The sequence below is a fragment of the Gracilinanus agilis genome, chromosome 1 (genome assembly GCF_016433145.1).
Source record: "Gracilinanus agilis isolate LMUSP501 chromosome 1, AgileGrace, whole genome shotgun sequence".
Taxonomy (NCBI): Eukaryota; Metazoa; Chordata; class Mammalia; order Didelphimorphia; family Didelphidae; genus Gracilinanus; species Gracilinanus agilis.
The window spans coordinates 205,966,247-205,986,982 of record NC_058130.1 but is presented as its reverse complement, the minus strand read 5'-3'; the positions used below and the strand labels follow the sequence as shown (position 1 = coordinate 205,986,982).

Genomic DNA, 20,736 nt, shown 5'->3' with positions numbered 1-20,736 from the left:
GAACCTTCTTCTCATCTGAACTACTTAATGGAGGGAAAAATACATATACACTCAGATGAATATGGAAATGCATCTTATCCAAAAAGAAAATAGAAGGGAAATTGATTAAAGGAACAGAGGAAATCAGAAAGAAGATAAGTGATTAAAGGAAACATGAGTCAGAAGTAAAACAAATTCTTAAAGTGTGGGTAGGGGGAAAAAAGAAGGAAAAGTATAAGAGAAAAGGAGGGAAGGAAATACACAGCAATCAAAACTTTGAAGTAAATGGGATAAATATATCCATACAATGGAAAAGGATGGCAAAATGGATTAGAAATAAGGATTCAACCATATTTTGTTTATAAGAAACACACCTGAAACTGAAAGTTACAGAGTTTTAAAAAGGATCTAGGGCAAACTCTATTATACTTCAGCTAAAACAAAAAAAAGAAAAGAAAAAAGAAAGGGAAGGGAAGGGAAGGAAAAAGGAAAGGAAAAGGGAAGGGAAAAGGGAAGTGATAAGGGAAGGGAAAAGGGAAGTGATAAGGGAAGGGAAAAGGGAATGGAAAGGGAAGGGAAAAGGAAAGGGAAAAGGGAAGGGAAGGGAAAAGGGAAAAAAGAAGGGAAAAGGAAAGGGAAAAGGAAAGGGAAAAGGGAAGGGAAGGGAAGGAAAAAGGAAAGGAAAGGAAAGGAAGCAGGGGTAACCAATTTCAGAAAAGCAGTAGCAACATTACACTTAATTAAGAGAGAGACGAATAGAAAAAATAAATTTTGCAAAAAAGGTATCATAGACAATGGATGGCCAAATGGCTAGAGCACAGGGCCTTGAATCAAGAAGACCTAAGTTCAAATCCAGCCTTGAATACTCACTAGTTATGTGACTCAAGGCAAGTCACTTAACATCTGATTGTCTTAATCTACTGGAAAAGGAAATGACAAATCATTCCAGTAATTTTGCCAAGAAAATCCTACATAGTGTCATGAAAATTTGAACATAATTGAATGAACAACAACCACATACAATGAATTAATATAAATACTAGACATATATATTCTAAATAGCATAACATTCATTAGTTAAATGAGTTATGGAAAGATATAAAAAAGTAAAATTATGATAGTGGGGATCTCAATTTATTCCTCACAGGCCTTGATAAACCAAACCAAAAAATAAACAAAAAAGAAATTAAGGAGATGAATAGAATTTTAGAAAATTTAGTTATGATAGACATCTGAAAACTATGAATAAGAGTATACTTATTTCTTGAGTGTGCATGGTACTTTTACAAAAACTGACTATGTAATAGGGCATTAAAAACCTCATGAAAATACCTAAAGGTAGAAATGGTAAATGCATCTTTTTCTAACTGTAGTGCAATAAAAATTACTTTCAATAAAGAGCCTTTGAAGCAAAGATTAAAAATTAAAAGGAAACTAAATAATTGTAAAGAATAAGTGGATGAAAGAGCAAATCAGAGAAATAATAATTTCATTAAAGATAATGACAACAATGAGACAGCATAGCAAAATTTGTGACATACAGCTAAAACAGTACACAGGGTAAGTTTTGTATCTCTAAACACTTTCATCAATGAAGAGAAAAAGAGCAGATCCAAGAAATAAGCATGAAATTTTAAAAAATAGAAACCAAGAAATAAAAATCTGTAAATAAACAATGAAATAGAAATCCTGAAAATCAGAGATTATCAAACTGAAAGTTCGACAATATCAACAGCATTGACCAAATACATAAAATTAAGAGCTGTTTCTGAAAACAAACCATAAAATAGAATTTTTAAAATCTAGCTTTTTTTATGTTATCTTTTAAAAGGAGCAGGAAAATTTCAGAGAAAATCAGTTATTTCCCTCTCTGAAAAGCACTGAGCAACTATTGTCAGTAATTAGTGTGTGAATAAGAATATAGGCTGTTTCAGAAAGTAATAATGTATTATATTTCTTATAATATCATCCAGAGCATCTAAAATGCCTGTGTACTGACTGTCCTCTATATCTAGAATATAAACTATAATTTCCTTCAGAGTTTGTGCCACTTTCAAGAAAGATATTGGTGCTTCCATCTACCTAATTATTCTGTATTTATTTTTGTATGTGGTACTCCTCCCATTTCTATGTGTATATTGCCTTCCCCCAGCCAGATTGTAAACTCCTCAAAGGGACAGGAAATGTTTCACTTTGACCTTTGTATTCCTGTCACCTAGTACAGTGATAGGCACATGAGACTTAATAAAATATTTATTGAATTAATGGTCATCAAAAAAAGGGGACCATTTGGAGGCAGAGACAAGATGGCAGAGTAGCAAGAAGTAGTGTTGCAGGTTCCCCTCTAAAACTTCTCCAAACAGATCTAGAATATGTAAAGACTAAATCCTGATGAAGAAACCCAAGAAAAAGTCACACTGGGTAATGTTTCTAGCTATGTCAGCAGAGGGAGACATACTTGAGAGATGTGGGGATACCAGAGATGAAGGCTGCTGAGGCAAACTGCACTCAGAACACTCCAGCATTCAAGGGGAGGTTGTGAACCAGGACAAGAGGAGTCCCATAATTAAACTGAGACACTGCTAAGGGTCAGATGCAAACTGGCAGCTTTGTTGTCTACCATCTAGTTCCAAGTCACAGATCTAGAACAGATTAAGGAGACTTCCACTGGGAGGGTAAAGTGGGTTCCCTGGTAGGGGTGAGATGTATATGGAGAAAGAAAGAAGTTCAGAAGCAAACTGCAGCAGTGTAGCTGAGATCCAAGGAGTAAAGTAGGATATCAGTTGGAGCATCTGGCCCAGGAATAAATGGGGCAGGAATTCTAGACCAAAGGGGAACTTGTAATTCTATCACTGAACAAACAGAGCTTTCCAGTCTACTCTTGGTCAAATCCAAAGCCAAACCAGGAAGTTGTTGAGCTCAAAAGAAGGACACTAATCAGACTCTGCCCTGAGTCAGACCACTATAAACTTGCTGGTCTCCAGCCTATCTCTGAGATAAATAAATAAATAAAGCAACATTCAATAACCCAAAAGTGCAACAAAGTGAAGCTTTACCATCAAAGTCCAATGTCAGGAAGTAGCCTAGAAGAATGAACAAAAAAAAGAACACCACCACAAAGAACAACTACAGTGGCAGGGAAGCTGAAGATATATTCAGAAGAGAATAACTCAAAACAACCACAAGCAGAGTCTCAGAGTAAAACACAAGATTGGGATGATGCAAAAGTTAAATGTTTAAGATGTTTTAATAAATTAAATGACAGCACTAAAGAAAAAAAAAATGGAAAAGAAATGAGAGATATGAAAGAATCAGTAAGAGAATTGACAGTTTGGCACAAGAGGTACAAGAACTTTACCCAAGCAATAAACTCCTTGCAAAGTAGAATGGAAGTCACTGACTTCATAAGGCAACAAGAAATATTAACTAGCCTGAAAAAAATCAAAGAAAAAGTCAAGCATTCTAGGAAAACAATGGAGGGGAAAAAAAGATCCGACTATTTGACAAGATAAGAACCTACTATTTGACAAAAACTGCTAGGAAAATTGGAAAACAATATTGCAATAATTAGGTTTAGATCAATATCTCATACCCTATACAAAGATAAATTCAAAATGCGTATATGATTTAAACATAAAGAGTGATATTATAAAATAATTTTGTTGAACATGGAATAATATACCTGTCATATCTATGGGGAAGGAAAGAATTTAAGATCAAGCAAGAAACAGAGAACATCACAAGATGTAAAATGAATAATTTTGATCATATTAAATTAAAAGAGTTTTATACAAACAAAACCAATGCAACCAAAATTAGAAGGGAAGCAACAAACTGGGGGAAAAATTTTTGTGACAAAATACTCTGACAAAAGTCTAATCTCTCAACTATACAAAGGACTGAGTCAATTTATATGAAATCAAATCATTCTCCAACTGATAAATTGTCAAGGGACATGAATAGGCAATTTTCAGATGAAGAAATCAAAACTACCAATAATCATATGAAAAAATGTTCTAAATTCCTCCTGATTAGAGAATGCAAATCAAAACAACTCTGAGATACCACTTTACATCAAGCAAGAGTGGTCAAAATGACAGTAAAGGAAAATAATGGATTTTGGAGGGGATATGGTAAAATTGGAACACTAATGCATTGTTAGTGGAATTGTTGTCTGATGATAAATTTTGTTTTGATTGGACTAGTACATGCTTGTAGTAGGAGTTTTGTTTTTCTTGCCTTCTCAAAGTGGAGTTCAGGGGAGGGAAGTGGGACAGAGAGAAGACTGATCTTTGAAAATAAATTAAAATTTAATTAAAAAAAAAGTACAGGAGAGGCAGAGCCAAGACGGTGGAGTAGAGAAACACTCAGCTTTACTCTCCCAAATTCCCCTCCAAACAGCTCTAAAACAATGCCTTAAATTGAATTCTGAGCTGAAAAAAAAGTTGAAGGAAACAATTTTCCAGTATAAAACCACTTGGGAGATCAGCAAGAAAGATCTATGTTATGGGCGGAGTGGTAGGGTAGGCCTCCTAGAGGGCAGGGGAGACCATACTGAGCAGGTAGTACCCCCACAAAATCAGAAGACCTTGGAAATGACTGCATCGGTGACATAAGCAGTTTCAAGAACTCTCAGCCTACAGAGAGTGGAGTGATGCAAGGTGGGAGATGGGAATCAAACAACTAGTAGAAAGTAGATTTCAGGGGTCCCTTTACTGGTGCTGGATTCAAGACCCTGTAGTACTGCCCATAAAGAATCCGAGGGCAAAAAGGAGAGATAATACCTGCAGGTCCAGGTGAACAGAACCCTAGTTGCAATTCTAGGCCAGAGAGGAGTGCTTATGGTTGCTCCTAAGATCCTAGACTCAATTCAAAGGCAGAGAGCAACACCAGCAATTGTGGCTATAGGAGAATGGGAAATCTGGTCATAGTCCTAGGACTAGTAGGAATCCTACAACTGGTGGCTACAGGGAAGCAAGGTCCCTTCCCGGACAAAAACCAAAGCACAGGCCAGAAGAGCAGTGACCATATTTCTCCTTAAATCATACCACTTTGGAAGCACCAAAGATTGACAGAACCCCAGAGTTAGCTTTGAAAACAGCAGCAAGAAAGGAAGGACTAAAGCTTAGGCCAATGTAATGCCCTTCTACCCTGGTACCAGAACCCAACTTTGAAACAAAATTGAATCAAGAGAAATTGGCTGGAAAAATAAGTAAAAGACAACAACAAAAAAGAACTTGACCATAACAAGTTATTATGGTAACAGGAAAAATCAAACCAGAAATTCAGAAGAAGACAAATGATGTAAAAGCAGCTACAAGCAATGTCTCAAGAAAAATGTGAATTGGATATAAGTTCAATAAGAACTCCTGAAAGCACTCAAAATTTTTTTAAAAAAACAAGAGAGGTAAAGGAAAAGTTGGGAAAAGAAATGAGATTGATAAAGGAAAATCGTGAAAAGAGTCAGTAGTTATTCAAAGGAAACACAAAAATGTATGGAAGAAATTAACATCTAAAGAAACATAATTGACCAAATGGAAAAAGAGGTAAAGAAATTCCCTGAAGAAAAGAATTTCTTAAGTAGAACTGGTCAAGAAAAAATCAGAATTGAGCAAGTGGAAGCTAATGACTCCATGAGACACCAAGAAACAACAAAACAAAATCAAAAGAATAATGAGAAAAGTCAAATCCACCAATCACTTTCTGAAAGAGATATTAAAATGAAAATACCCAGGAATATTATTGTCAAATTCCAGAGTTCCCAAGTCAAGGAGAAAATATTACAAGCAGCTAGAAAGACACAATTCAAATATCATGGAGCTACTGTCTGGATCATAAAAGATTTAGCAGCTTCCACATTAAAGGATCAGAGGACTTAAAATATGATATTCCAGAGGGCAAAAGAGCAAGGACCTGGGTTCAAATCTAGTCTCAGACAGTCCTTTAGCTGTGACCCTAGACAAGCCATTTATTGTTTGCCTAGCCCTTGCCCTTCTATCTTAGAGTTGTTACTAAGACAGATAGTAAGGATTTAAAAAAAAGTTAACTGGAAACTAAATAACCTAATCCTAAAAAAGAATGAGTCAAAGAACAAATTATGGAAATAATCAATAATTTCATTAAAGAGAATAACAAAGATGTGACAACATACCAAAATATATGAGATGCAGTCAAAGCAATGCTTAGAGGAAATTTTATATCTATAAACACTTGCATCAACAGAAAAAAATGAGAAATAGCAGATCAATAGATTTCGGCATACAATTAAAAAAGAACTACTAGAAAAAGAACAAATTAAAAATCGCCAATTAAACATCAAACTAGAAATCCTGAAAAACAAGGAGAGATTAATAAAACTGAAATAAAATTATTGAACTAATAATTATTGAACTAATAATAAATGAGCTTGTTTTAGGGGGGGGAAACCTCAACAAAACAAATAAACCATTGGTTAACTGTGGGGGAGGGGTGCGGGGGAGGTGCATGACCGAATTATCAGTATCAAAAATGAAAAGGGTCGGGGATTTGGGTAGCTCAGTGGATTGAGAGCCAGGCCTAGAGATGGGAGTTCCTAGGTTCAAATCTGGCCTCAGACACTTCCCAACTGTGTGACCCTGGGCAAGTCACTTAACCCCTATTACCTAGCCCTTACCATTCTTCTGCCTTGGAGCTAATACACAGTATTGACTCCAAGATGGAAGGTAAGGATTTAAAAAAAAAAAAATGAAAAGGGTGAGCTCACTACCAAATGAAGAGAAAATTAAAGCAATTATTAGGAGCTATTCTGACCAATAATATGCCAATACATCTGACAATTTAAGTGAAATAGATAAATATTTAGAAAAATATAAATTGCCTAAATTATCAGAAAAGGAAACTGAATTTAAATAACACTATTATAGAAAAAGAAATTGAATAAGCTAACAATGAGATTCCCAAGAAAAAATCCCCAAGCCTAGATGGATTCACAAGTAAATTCTACCATTCAAAGAACAATTAATTCCAATACAATGTACATTATAATAGGGCTCCCTTATCCACGGTTTTGCTTTCCAAGGTATCAGTTATCTGCAGTCAATTTGAAGCCCTGGAGATCTGCTCATGAAGTACCAGAAGTCTGCCTGTGGCAGTGGTCTACCCCTTGGTAGCAGTCTCTTTTGCTTCTACTTTTACTTACTTTTTAGAGTTTTGGTGGGTTTTTTTTTTTGGGTGGGGGTGATGGGAAGCTGTCGAGTGTCAAGCTAAGGAGCAGAAAGAGAGAGCACACATATGAGGTCACGTGTGGTATATGAGACCAGCAATTGTACACTTATAACCACAGTTTCAGCCACCTAAGATAAATCTTTGAACATATCCCCTGAGTATACAGAGGTCCTACTGTATTTTGAAAAGTAGGCAAAGAAAGAGTTCTACCAATTTTCTTTTCAACACAAATATGGCATTATTACCTAAACCAGGAAGAGCAAAAATAAGAGAAAGAAACATAGAGTAATTTCCCTAATGTGGTAAAAATTTTTCTTAGGAATAGTCATTTTTAGATAAATAAAGTCAAATTCTCCAAGCCAGGTAATTATTTAGGTTTTATTGGAAGAGGGCCAAGTCCTCTAACAAGGCCAGACCTGTGTTCTAAGAACAGAAAACCCAGAGCACTGGGAGGAACTGTCTTATATACCCTTAGAATAAGATTGTTTTTTCTATTCAAGTACATAAGATTATCACAAGATTGATCCCACTTTCAAAGGTCATAGTTACACAGTAACAATGCCCATTAGTCAATTCATCTAGGAAACAACCCATATTTGTCCATAGGTTAGGTCATGTAGGAAATACCCCTTATTTGGTAAGATAGATCTTCTGATCATCTTTTGACCATTACTTAAGAATCACTTGATAGAAAGAGGGAAGTAGTGATGCCTGGGCTACGAGAGGGTGGTGATGAGTGGTACCAGGTTCTGAACCTAAGGTCAGGCATTCTGACATAAAGTGGATCATAAGTTAGGGTGCCTGAAATAGCAACATTAAAGGGTGGAGCTGGCACTAAGGCCTTATAAAAGCAGTTATTTCCTTAATCCAAAACCTTAATACTTATCCCAGAATATTCACAAAAGCCTGCAAAATTCATGACTTATGCTAACTATCTTAGAATCCCAATAATGATTATCTTAAAATTATCACTAACATTAAAATATAATCATATATAAGGGGGTAGAGGGAGTCTTTTCTCACATTAATGAATACTGATCTAAATAAAATACTAGCAAGGAGATTACAGCAATATATCACAAAGATCATATACCAGGTGGGACTCATACCAAGAATGCAGAATTGCTTCAATATTAAAACAAACTATTAGCATAATTAGTAATTATAAATTTTAAAAAATTACACAGATGCAGAAAGCTTGAAAAAATACAATACTTATTCCTATTAAAAACAATAGAAAGCACAGGAATAAGTGGAGCTTTCCTTAAAAAAATAAGTAGTATCTATATAAAATCAACAGCAAGCATTATCTCTAATTTGGATGAGCTAGAAGCCTTTCCAATAAGATAGGGGTAAAGCAAGGATGCCCATTATCACTACCATCATTCAATATTCTTCTAGATACACTAGCTATAACAATAAGGCAAGAAAAAAGAAATTGAAGGAATTAGAATAGGTAATGGAAGATTCACTTATGAATCTCTCTGGCCCTGGAGTTTTTTTCACTAGGCAGTTCAATGATGGCTCATTAAATTGCTTTCTCTGAGATGAGGTTATTTAAGTATTCTATTTCCTTTTTGTTAATTTGGGCATTTTATATTTTTATAAATAGTCATCCATTTCACTTATATTGTCAGATTTATTAACATGTAATTAGGCAAAATAGCTCCTAATAATAGCTTTAATTCCCTCTTCATTGGTGGTGAGTTCACTCTTTACATTTTTTATACTGGTAATTTGGCTTTCTTTTTTAAAAAAATCAAATTAACAAATGGTATATCTATTTTACTATTTTTTAAAAAACAACTAGCTCTTAGTCTTAATTAGTTTAACGGTTTTCATTCAGTTTTATTAATCTTTCCTTTGATTTTCAGGATTTCTAATTTGGTGTTTAATTGGAGATTTTTAATTTGTTCTTTTTCTAGTTTTTTTTTAGTTGCATACCAGTATCATTGATCTGCTCTTTCTCATTTTAATAATGCAAACATTTAGATATAAAATTTCCACTAAGTATTGCTTTAGCTATATCCCATAAGTTTTGGTATGTTGTCTCATTGGTGTCTAGCTCTTTAATGTAATTAACGATTATTTCTATGATTTGTTCCTTGATCCACTCATTCTTTACAATTAGATTATTTGGTTTCCAATTAATTTTTTTAACTCTTATCTTCCATCTTAGAATCAATACTATATATTGGTTCAAAGGCAGAAGAGTGGTAAGGGCTAGGCAATGGAGGTTAAGTGATTTGCCCAGGGTCACACAGCTAGGAATTGTCTGAGGCCACATTTGAACCCAGGACCTCCTGTCTCTGAGCCTGACTCTCAATCCACTGAGTCACCTAGTTTTACCCTTTCAAATTAATTTTTAATGTATCTTTCCATAGTTCCTTATTGACTGTAATTTTTTTATTTCATTACAATCTGAAAAGAATTCATTTAATATTTTTGCTTTTCTGCATTTGGTTGTGAGGTTTTTATGTTCTAATAAATGGCCAATTTTTGTGTAGGTACCATGTACTACTAAGAAAAGGGCATAATACTAAAAACAGGCAATGAAGAAATTAAATTATCACTTTTTGCAGATGTTATATTGACTTACATAGAGAATTCTAGAGGATAAACTTAAAAAATGAGTTGAAATAATTAATGATTTCAGCAAAGTTGCAGAATATAAAATAAACCCACATAAATCATCACAATTTCTATATATTACCAACAAAGTCCAGCAGGAAGAAATAAAAAAATTCCATTCAAAATTTCTGTAGACAATATAGGAGTTTACCTGCCAAGAGAAACCTAGAAACTATATTACAAAATACTATTCAAATAAATAAAGTTAGATCTAAACTACTAGATAAATAATAATTGTTTATATGGGTAGACTGAGACAATATAATAAAAATGACTTCTACCTTAATTATTTAATTTTCCAGTACAATATCAATCAAATTACTAAAATGTTATTTACTTATCTTGGCAAAGATGTTGGAGTGATTTATCATTTACTTCTTCAATGTATTAAGGCAAATAGAAGTTAAGAGACTTGCCTAGAATTACACAAACAATGAGTGTCTGAGCCAGGATTTGAATTCCTGATTCCAGACCCAGTGCTTTATCCAATGAGTTCCCTAGCTGCCCACTAGCAGTACTAGATCTCAAATTGTATTATGAAATGGTAACCATCAAAACAATCCGGTTTTGGCTATGAAAAAGAGTAGCAGCTCAGAGAAACAGATTAGGTATACAATACACATAAGTAAATTACTATAGTAACCTAGTATTTTAACAAATCCAAAGATCCAAGATTTAGGGGCAAGAAATCACTATCTGACAAAAATTGGTAGGAAAATTAGAAAGATGTTTGGCAGAAACTAGATATAGACCAACATATAACAAGATATGGTCAAAATGGGAACATGATTTGCACATAAAGGGTGATATCACAGGCAAATTAGAAGATTATGAAATATTTTACCTGCCATTTATAGGTCAGGGCAGAATTTATGATCAAAACAAGGGATATAACTTTATTTATTTATATCCCAAAATATTATATATTGAGTGCATTGAGGTTTAGCATTATGCTTTTTTTATTTTAATTTTTTCTCAATTACATATAAATAAAAAAATTTAAACATTAGTTTTAGTTCCAAAATCTCTCCTTTCTACTTAAGAAGGCAAGCAAGTTGAAATAGATTATATAGCTGCAGTCATGTGAAACATTTTCATATTAGCCATGTTGTAAAATAAAACAGACCAAAAAAATAAAGAAAATTAAAGAAAGTTTAAAAGTTATGATTCAATCTGTATTCAGACTATATTAGTTCTTTCTCTCACAGGTGAGTTTCATGGGATGTAATTGATTACATCAAATTTAAAAGGTTTTGCACACACAAAACCAAGGCCGCCAAAATTAGAAGGAAAGTAGAAAACTAGGGGAAAAAATTGGGGGGGCAAGTCTCTCTGACAAAGGCCTGATTTCTCAAATATATAGAGAACTGAGTCAAATTTATAAAAATTGAGTCATTCTCCAAAAATGGTCAAAGGATTTGAACAACCAATTTTCAGAAAACAAAATCAGTCATCTATAATCATATGAAAAAATGCTCTAAATCACTACTGAATATTAGAGAAATCCATATTAAAACAGCTCTGAAGTACCATCTCATACCTATCAGATATAACAGAAAGGGAAAATGTAAGTATTGGGGATGTGGGAAAATTGGATGTACTGTTGTAAACTGATCCAACCTTCTGGAGAACAATTTGGAACTATGCTCAAAGGTCTAAAGCAGGGGTCGGCAACGTATGGCTCTCAAGCCATACTGGCTCTTTTGAGGGCCACATATGGCTCTCTCTGCAGGAGTCATAAAGTCAACTTTTTTTTCGGGCGTTGTTACAGGAGCTGCACTGTGAGCACTGTACGGCTCTCACGAAATTACATTTTAAAAAATGTGGCGTTTATGGCTCTCACGGCCAAAAAGGTTGCCGACCCATGGTCTAAAGTAATGTGCATACCCTTTGCCCCAGCAATATCATGAGTAACTCTGGATCCCAAAGAGATCAAAGAAAAAGGAAAAGAACCTAAATGTACAAAATATTTATAGCAACTCTCTTTGTGTTAGCAGAGAATTAGAAATTGAGGGGATGCCCATCAACCGGGGAATGGCTAAACAGGTTGTGGTATATTATGATAGATTACTATTGTGCTATCAGGGATGAGTTGCAGATTGATTTTAGAAAAACCTGGGAAGACTCACAGGAACTGATGCAAAATGAAAAGAGGAGAATCAGGAGAACAATGTATACATTATCAGCAATAGTGTACAATGATCAACTGTGAATAACAGCTATTCTCAGCAATATAATGATCCAAGATAATTCCAAAAGTCTCCTTATGACAAAAGTTACCTACCTCCAAAAGAAAGAAATGATATGATCTGAATGCAGATTGAAGCATACTTTTTAAACTTTCTTTAATTAAAAATAATTCTTGTCTGTTTTCAATGTGTTTAATGTGAAAATGTTTTGCATGATTGCAAATGCATAATTTATTTCAGATTGCTTGCCTCCTGAAGGGAAAGGGAGGGGAGAAAGAATTTGGAACACAAAAATAAAAAAACCGATGGTTGAATTTTTTGTTTACATGTAATTTTTTTAAAAATTAAAAACTTTTTTTTTGAGATGTGTCGACTTCCTGGTTAAGATGGCGGTAGAGTAAAAAGCAGCTGCTTAACTTCTCCTAACCAAAACATATAGACTCCTCAAGAAGACATAAAAACAAACCCAGAGGAACAAAGGGACCCCACAACAGGGCGCAGCATTGGAAGTACGTGGAATCGGGGCATTTCCATGCTATAAAGGGGTGCAAAAGCTCTCACTAAAATGAGAGCTGAGCAACCCCCTCCCCAAACCCCTACCACCTACAGTGCCAAAGCCAGTGCACAAGAGTTAGAGCAAGTTTGGGGCACGCATTAAGTCCTTGGCAGCTACCTGGGGCAACCAGGGCCTGCTCCTGAGAGCAGCAAGACTTAAGAACCCAAGAGGCTAAAGAACGCGAGTGGACTTTGAACGCAGACCTTGAGCGCAGGCACAAGTGAGGGCTCGGACGCAAGCCCAGACACGAATCCGGAGCGCAGGCAAGGACTCGGATCTTGAGCATAGGCGTGGACCTTGAGTGGGGACCCAGTGCAAAAGGGGTTCACAACAGTGGAAGCAACGCCCTGAGACTGTTAAAGGACCCTCGGGGAGAGGAACAACTAAGGGGACCACCAGGAGGCTTGACCCTGAGAACAACTGAGACCGCAGGAGCCTAAAGAGCTCAGACAGACCTTGAGTGTGAGGATAAACCTGAGAGGGCGCAGGGCTAACAATGGCAAGCCAGAGACAAGAACCCCAAAAGAGAAAGATCATCAAGAAGAAATCAGTAACACTTGACAATTTTTATACAGATAAAATACAGACAAAAGAGCAAACAGCAGAGGAGAACAAACAAGTAATCATATCTAAACCTTCCCAAAATAATGAAACTGCAACTGGAAAGTGAGGCTCAGAAATCAAATGAACTGATAAGCAAATTGAACACCAGAAATGACCAGAATGAAAAGGAAAACTAAAAGATTATAGCCGAAAACCGTCCCTAAAGGCTAGAATTGAGCAATTAGAAGCTAATGACCTCTCAAGACAGCCAGAACAAATAAAACAAAGTCAAAAGACTGATAAAATAGAAGGAAACATGAAATATCTCAATGAGAAAGTGACAGACCAAGAAAACCGGTCTAGAAGAGACAATCTGAGAATCACTGGTCTTTCTGAAAAAGTAGAAATTAGGACTCCATACTAAAAGAAATTATTCAGCAAAATTGCCCTGAAGTTCTACAACAAGAGGGCAATATAGACATTGAAAGGATCCATAGGTCACCCTCTATACTAGACCTAGAAAAGACAACCTCCAGGAATATAATAGCCAAATTCAAGAGCTTCCAAGTAAAAGAAAAAATTTTACAAGAAGCCAGAAAGAGACAATTTAGATATCAAGGAGCAACAATCAGGATAACACAGGATCTGGCAGCCTCCACACTAAAAGACCGCAAGGTTTGGAATATGATATTCAGAAAGGAAAGAGAACTGGGTCTACAACCACAGATCACCTACCCATCAAAACTAACCATATACTTCCAAGGGAAAGTTTGGGCATTCAACAAGATAGAAGATTTCCAAGTATTTGCACAGAAAAGACCAGTACTAAATGTAAAGTTTGATATCCAATCACAAAAATCAAGAGGAACATAAAAAGGTAAATAAGAAACAGATGGGAAAGAAAGAAAACTAGTATTTTTTTAAATTTGCCTCTTTAAGGGCTTCAATATGATTTAATTATTGGTATTCCTATGTGGAGAAATGTTATGTATAATTCTCTTTAAGGAACTCTATTCATGATTATAGTATTCACTATTATAGTAATTAGAAGAATTATTCATAGTGAGAGGTTGGAATACTAAATGGTCTAAGATGGTATGGGGGTAGGAAAGAGGGAGGTGAATAGTAGAGGACACCAAGAGAAACTTGAATGAATAAGAAAAATAGGATATTCTATTATACACAAAGAGGGCATGGGAAGGGGAAGGGATGAATACTATTATAAGAAGGAGAGGAAGAGAGCATGAAGAGGTAATATTTAAACCTTACTATCAGTGTAATTAACCCTGAGAGGGAAGAGTAGTTTTATCCATTGGGATATAAAATTCTATCCAACCCTACTGAGAAAGTCAGAAGGGAAAAACCAAGGGGAGAAGGGGAGTGGGGAGGTCAAAAAAGGAAGGGGAGGAGAGGGGGGAGGGAATTCATTAGGCCTTAAAAATAGATAGAGGGGAATAATAAGGGAGGGGGTAGAAAAGGTAGTAAATCAAGGGAGGGGACAAGGGTTACTGGCATAAAGCAAACCACTGGTTTAAAAGGAAATAGTGTAAGAAGAAGGGGTAGAACTAGGAGAATACACAACTGATTATTATAACTCTGAATGAGAATGGGATGAACTCGCCCATAAAAAGGAAGCAAGGGGGCAGCTCGGTAGCTCAGTGGATTGAGAGCCAGGCCTAGAGACGGGAGGTCGTAGGTTCAAATCTGGCCTCAGACACTTCCCAGCTCTGTGACCCTGGGCAAGTCACTTGACCCCTGCCTACCCTTACCACTCTTCCACCAAGGAATTAATACACAGAAGTTAAGGGTTTAAAAATATATATAAAAAAAAGGAAGCAAATAGAAGAGTGGATTAGAAACCAGAATCCTACCATATGTTCTCTACAAGAAACACGTATGAGGTGGGTGGATATACACAGGTTTAAGGTAAAGGGCTTGAGCAAAATCCTTTGGGCATCAAATGAGAAAAAGAAGGCAGGAGTGGCTATTATGATTTCTGACAAAGCCAAAGTAAAAATAGAAATGATTAAAAAAGACAGGGAAGGTCATTACATCCTGATTAAAGGCAGTATAGACAATGAGGAAATAACATTGCTCAATATGTATGCACCAAATGGCATAGCAATCAGATTCATAAAGGAGAAACTGGCAGATCTCAAGAAGGAAATAGATAGTAAAACCATACTAGTGGGAGATCTAAATATCCCTCTTTCAGATCTAGATAAATCAAACCAAAAAATAAATAAGAAAGAGATTAAGAGAGATGAATGAAGTACTAGAAAAATTAGATTTAATAGATATGTGGAGAAAAATAAATAGGGACAAAAAGGAATACACCTTCTTTTCAGCTGCACATGGTATATTCACAAAGATTGACCGTGTAATAGGGCATAGAACCATTGCAAACAAATGCAAAAGAGCAGAAATAATAAATGTAACCTTCTCAGATCATAATGCAATAAACATAAAAATTAGTAAGGGCACCTGGACAGGCAAATCAAAAACTAATTGGAAATTAAATAATATGATTCTCCAAAACCAATTAGTCAAAGAAGAAATCATAGAAACAATCAACAATTTCATTGAAGAGAATGACAATGATGAGACATCCTACCAAACTCTGCGGGATGCAGCCAAGGCAGTACTCAGGGGGATATTTATATCCTTGAGTGCATATATTAACAAATTAGGGAGGGCAGAGATTAATAAATTGGGCATGTAACTTAAAAAATTAGAAAGCAAGCAAATTAAAAATCCCCAGATGAAAACTAAATTAGAAATACTAAAAATCAAGGGACAAATTAATAAAATTGAAAGTAAAAGAACTATTGAATTAAAAATAAGTCTAGAAGTTGGAATTTTGAAAAAAAAAACAGATAAAATAGACAAAGTACTGGTCAATCTAATAAAAAAAAGGAAAGAAGAAAACCAAATTGACAGTATCAAAGATGAAAAGGGAGACCTCACCTCTAATGAAGAGGAAATTAAGGCAATCATTAAAAACTATTTTGCCCAATTATATGGCAATAAATATAGCAATCTAGGAGATATGGATGAATATTTACAAAAAGACAAATTGCCTAGATTAACAGCAGAAGAAATAGAATACCTAAATAATCCCATATCAGAAAAAGAAATTGAACAAGCCATCAAAGAACTCCCTAAGGAAAAATAGCCAGGGCCTGATGGATTCACGAGTAAATTCTATCAGACATTCAAAGAGCAACTAATCCCAATACTATACAAATTTGATATAATAAACAAAGGAGTCCTACCAAATTCCTTTTGTGACACAAATATGGTACTGATTCCAAAGCCAGGGAGATCAAAAACAGAGAAAGAAAACTACAGACCAATCTCCCTAATGAACATAGATGCAAAAATTTCAAATAGAATATTAGCAAAGAGACTCCAGCAAGTAGTCAAGACGATCGTCCACCATGATCAGGTGGGATTTATACCAGGAATGCAAGGATGGTTCAACATTAGGAAAACCATCCACATAATTGACCATATCAACAGTCTAACAAACAAAAATCACATGATTATCTCAATAGATGCTGAAAAAGCCTTTGACAAAATACAGCATCCATTCCTATTGAAAACATTAGAAAGTATAGGAATAGAAGGACCTTTCCTAAAAATAATAAACAGTATATACCTAAAACCATCAACAAGCATCATATACAATGGGGATAAATTAGAAGCATTTCCAAAAAGATCAGGAATGAAACAAGGATGCCCATTATCTCCTCTATTATTTAACATTGTACTAGAAACATTAGCAGTAGCAATTAGAGAAGAAAAAGAAACTGAAGGTATCAAAATAGGCAATGAGGAGACTAAGCTATCACTCTTTGCAGATGATATGATGGTCTACTTAAAAAATCCTAGAGAATCAACTAAGAAGCTTGTAGAAATAATCAACAACTTTAGCAAAGTTGCAGGATACAAAATAAATGCACATAAATCATCAGCATTTCTATACAATTCCAATACATAAAGCAGCAGTCATCAAAACAGTATGGTACTGGCTAAGAGAAAGAGGTAGAAAGAGAAACACCATTTAAAATCACCCTAGACAATATAAAATACTTAGGAATCTATCTACCAAAACAAACACAGGAATTATACGAAAACAACTACAAAACACTTTCCAAAGAATTAAAACTAGATCTAAACAATTGGAAAAACATTGATTGCTCGTGGGTAGGACGAGCTAACATAATAAAAATGATCATTCTACCCAAATTAATTTACCTATTTAGCACCATACCTATCAAACTACCAAAAAACTTTTTTACTGAATTAGGAAAAACTATAACAAAGTTCATTTGGAATAACAAAAGATCAAGAATATCAAGGGAAATATTGAGAAAAAATGTGAAGGAAGGGGGCCTAGCAGTACCAGATATTAAACTGTACTATAAAGCAGCAGTCATCAAAACAGTATGGTACTGGCTAAGAGAAAGAAGGGAGGGTGGAATAGACTTGGGGTAAGTGACATCAGCAAGACAGTGTATGATAAACCCAAAGAGCCCAACTTTTGGGACAAAAATCCACTATTTGACAAAAACTGCTGGGAAATTTGGAAAACAATATGGGAGAGATTAGGTTTAGATCAACATCTCACACCCTACACCAAGATAAATTCAGAATGGGTGAATGACTTGAATATAAAGAGGGAAACTATAAATAAGTTAAGTGAACATAGAGTAGTTTACTTGTCAGATCTCTGGGAAAGGAAAGATTTTAAAACCAAGCAAGAGTTAAAGAAAATTACAAAATGTAAAATAAATGATTTTGATTACATCAAACTAAAAAGCTTTTGTACAAACAAAAACAATGTAGCCTAAATCAGAAAGGAAACAACAAATTGGGAAAAATTATAACAAAAAACTCTGACAGGGGTCTAATTACTCAAATATACAAGGAGTTAAACCATTTGTGTAAAAAATCAAGCCATTCCCCAATTGATAAATGGGCAAGAGACATGAATAGGCAATTTTCAGATACAGAAATCAAAAGTATCAATAAGCACATGAGAAAGTGTTCTAAATCTCTAATAATTAAAGAAATGCAAATCAAAACAACACTGAGGTATCACCTCACACCTAGAAGATTGACTAAAATGAAAAAAGGGAAGAGTAATGAATGCTGGAGGGGATGTGGCAAAACTGGGACATTAATACATTGTTGGTGGAGTTGTGAACTGATCCAGCCATTCTGGCTGGCAATTTAGAAACTATGATCAAAGGGCTATAAAAGAATGCCTGCCCTTTGATCCAGCCATACCATTGTTGATTTTGTACCCCAAAGAGATCACAGATAAACAGACTTGAACGAAAATATTTATAGCTGCGTTTTTTTGTGGTGGCAAAAAACTGGAAAATGAGGGTATGCCCTTCAATTGGGGAATGGTTAAACAAATTGTGGTATATGCTGGTGATAGAATACTATTGTGCTCAAAGGAATAATAAACTGGAGGAATTCCATGTGAACTGGAAAGACCTCCAGGAATTGATGCAGAGCAAAAGGAACAGAGCCAGAAGAACATTGTACACAGAGACCAATACACTGTGGTAAAATAGAATGTAATGGACTTCTGTATTAGCAGCAATGCAATGACCCAGGACAATTCTGAGGGATTTATGGAAAAGAATGCTACCCACATTCAGAGGAAGAACTACAGAGTGGAAACACAGAAGAAAAGCAGCTGCTTGAACACATGGGTTGAGGTAGACACGATTGGGGATGTAGATTCCAAACTACCACACCAATGCAACTATCAACAATTTGGAAATAGGTCTTGATCAATGACACATGTTAAAACCAGTGGAAATACACATTTGCCCAGGGGGGAGGGGGAAGTCAGGGGGTGAAGGGGAAAGTAAGAGCATGAATCATGTAACCATGTTAACTTTTCAAAAAAATTAATATTAATAAATGCTTTAAAAATTTTTTTTAAATTAAAAACTTTTTTAAAAGCACAATGCTAAACTTCAGGGATGCATTCTGTATGCATTCATATATTCAGTATGCATTCTGATGGCCTATAAGTTGATTTCCTCTATGTTTGATGGACATGTTAGGGGTCATATATAATTATTATACTTACTGCTGAGACTGCTTCTCAGCTAGTTCTTTGGTTTTTTCCTAAAAGCAAAAGAATAAAATTAAAAATTAGAAAACACAGAAAAAAATTAAATTCATGCATAAAGATATATCCAATAAAAACCCCACCATATACACCATGATCAATATCAGAAATATAAAACCATAATGTCAGATCCAGTCTATGGTATACTAAGAATTCTAAACTATGTTGGAAAAAAAACAGTATCATTTAGCATTCAGATTTTTTTCTTTCCCTTTCCTGAACTGACCTACATAGTTCCTATAGCAGACACATTTCACAATCATTCACCTTACATAACAATTGTCACTGAAATAGACTGGAATTGTGTTTATGCTTTTATCACTGTCAATCATTTATTTTCAAATGTTTCAGTCCTGTGAACATGAATAAATGAAAACAATTTGAATTTCTAGAAATATCTGAATATTAACAGCAGGTCCTTGAGTTCAACCAATATTTGCAGTGCTAACACTTAAAATGAAAGCATAAGTCTAATATTAACTACTGACCCATTAAGGTAAACAGAACTATAATTTATACTTATAGTTGGTCTTCCTTGCTATCTACCCTAGCCAATAAATGGGTGAGCCAATATTTGGATATTAGGGCCAAGCATAATAGAAAGCACCCTAAACTTAGATTTAGAAGATCTGAGCTAAATCCTGCCATTTAATTAACCAAATGATTAGGCAAGTCCCTTAACTTCTCTAACCCTCAGGTTCCTCATTTGTAAAATGAGGTTAGAATAAATGATCTCTAAGGTTCCTTTCAACTCCAAAATCCTATCCTATATCAACAAATTTTGTAGATATTACATGAAAGGATGGGGTCAAAAGTTCTTAAAGAGATAGTCAAAAAAGTTTAGTGTAGGAATCATAGGACTTAGAGCTAGAAACGACTATCAGGTCATCAATCCACCTCTCTTATTTTAGAGATTAGATCTAAAACCAATCAATGTTACTGAGACTTTCATTAGAATTTATATTTTTTCAAAGTATAAATGGTTCAGATTTCATTATTTTTATTTGCACTTCTACTCCAAATTGATTTTTGAGACTATTAACTTTAAAATAAAAATATCTTAAATGTTAAAAATATCCATGATATACAGGCATTCATTTCACATTAAATTGATTTTACCAGGTACTATTGCTACAGAAATCATAATACTGGATTTCATACTGGGAATCCTAGGAAAAGACCTGACAAAGTGCCCAGATAACAATGTCCATGGCATTTAGGGTTAGCTATCAAATGCATGTTGCAAATTTTAATCACATTATAATTTACTCATTAATAGCAAGAACAAAAACACACCCCTGTTTCTAAATAGAAACCTAACAAAGGTATGCTTTTGCACAAGTTTTCTCCAGGACATAAACTGGCCCAAGATTTGTAGAAAGGATCACCATGAATGACCAATCTGAACTACAAAGGATCTCTATTTCCCTCAATAATAAGGAGATTAAGACTGTGTGGCCTTTCTCATATGGTAG

General features: G+C 34.9%; 1 protein-coding gene across 1 annotated transcript in view; it reads right to left on the bottom strand.

The window, feature by feature from the left end:
• The window catches only part of RADIL (Rap associating with DIL domain), a 120,229-nt gene that overhangs the window by 63,278 nt on the left and 36,215 nt on the right, over window positions 1-20,736 (bottom strand). Inside the window, exon 4 of the mRNA XM_044678778.1 lies at window positions 19,220-19,257. Coding sequence (XP_044534713.1) covers window positions 19,220-19,257 — 38 coding nt within the window. The remainder of the gene's footprint in view (window positions 1-19,219; window positions 19,258-20,736) is intronic.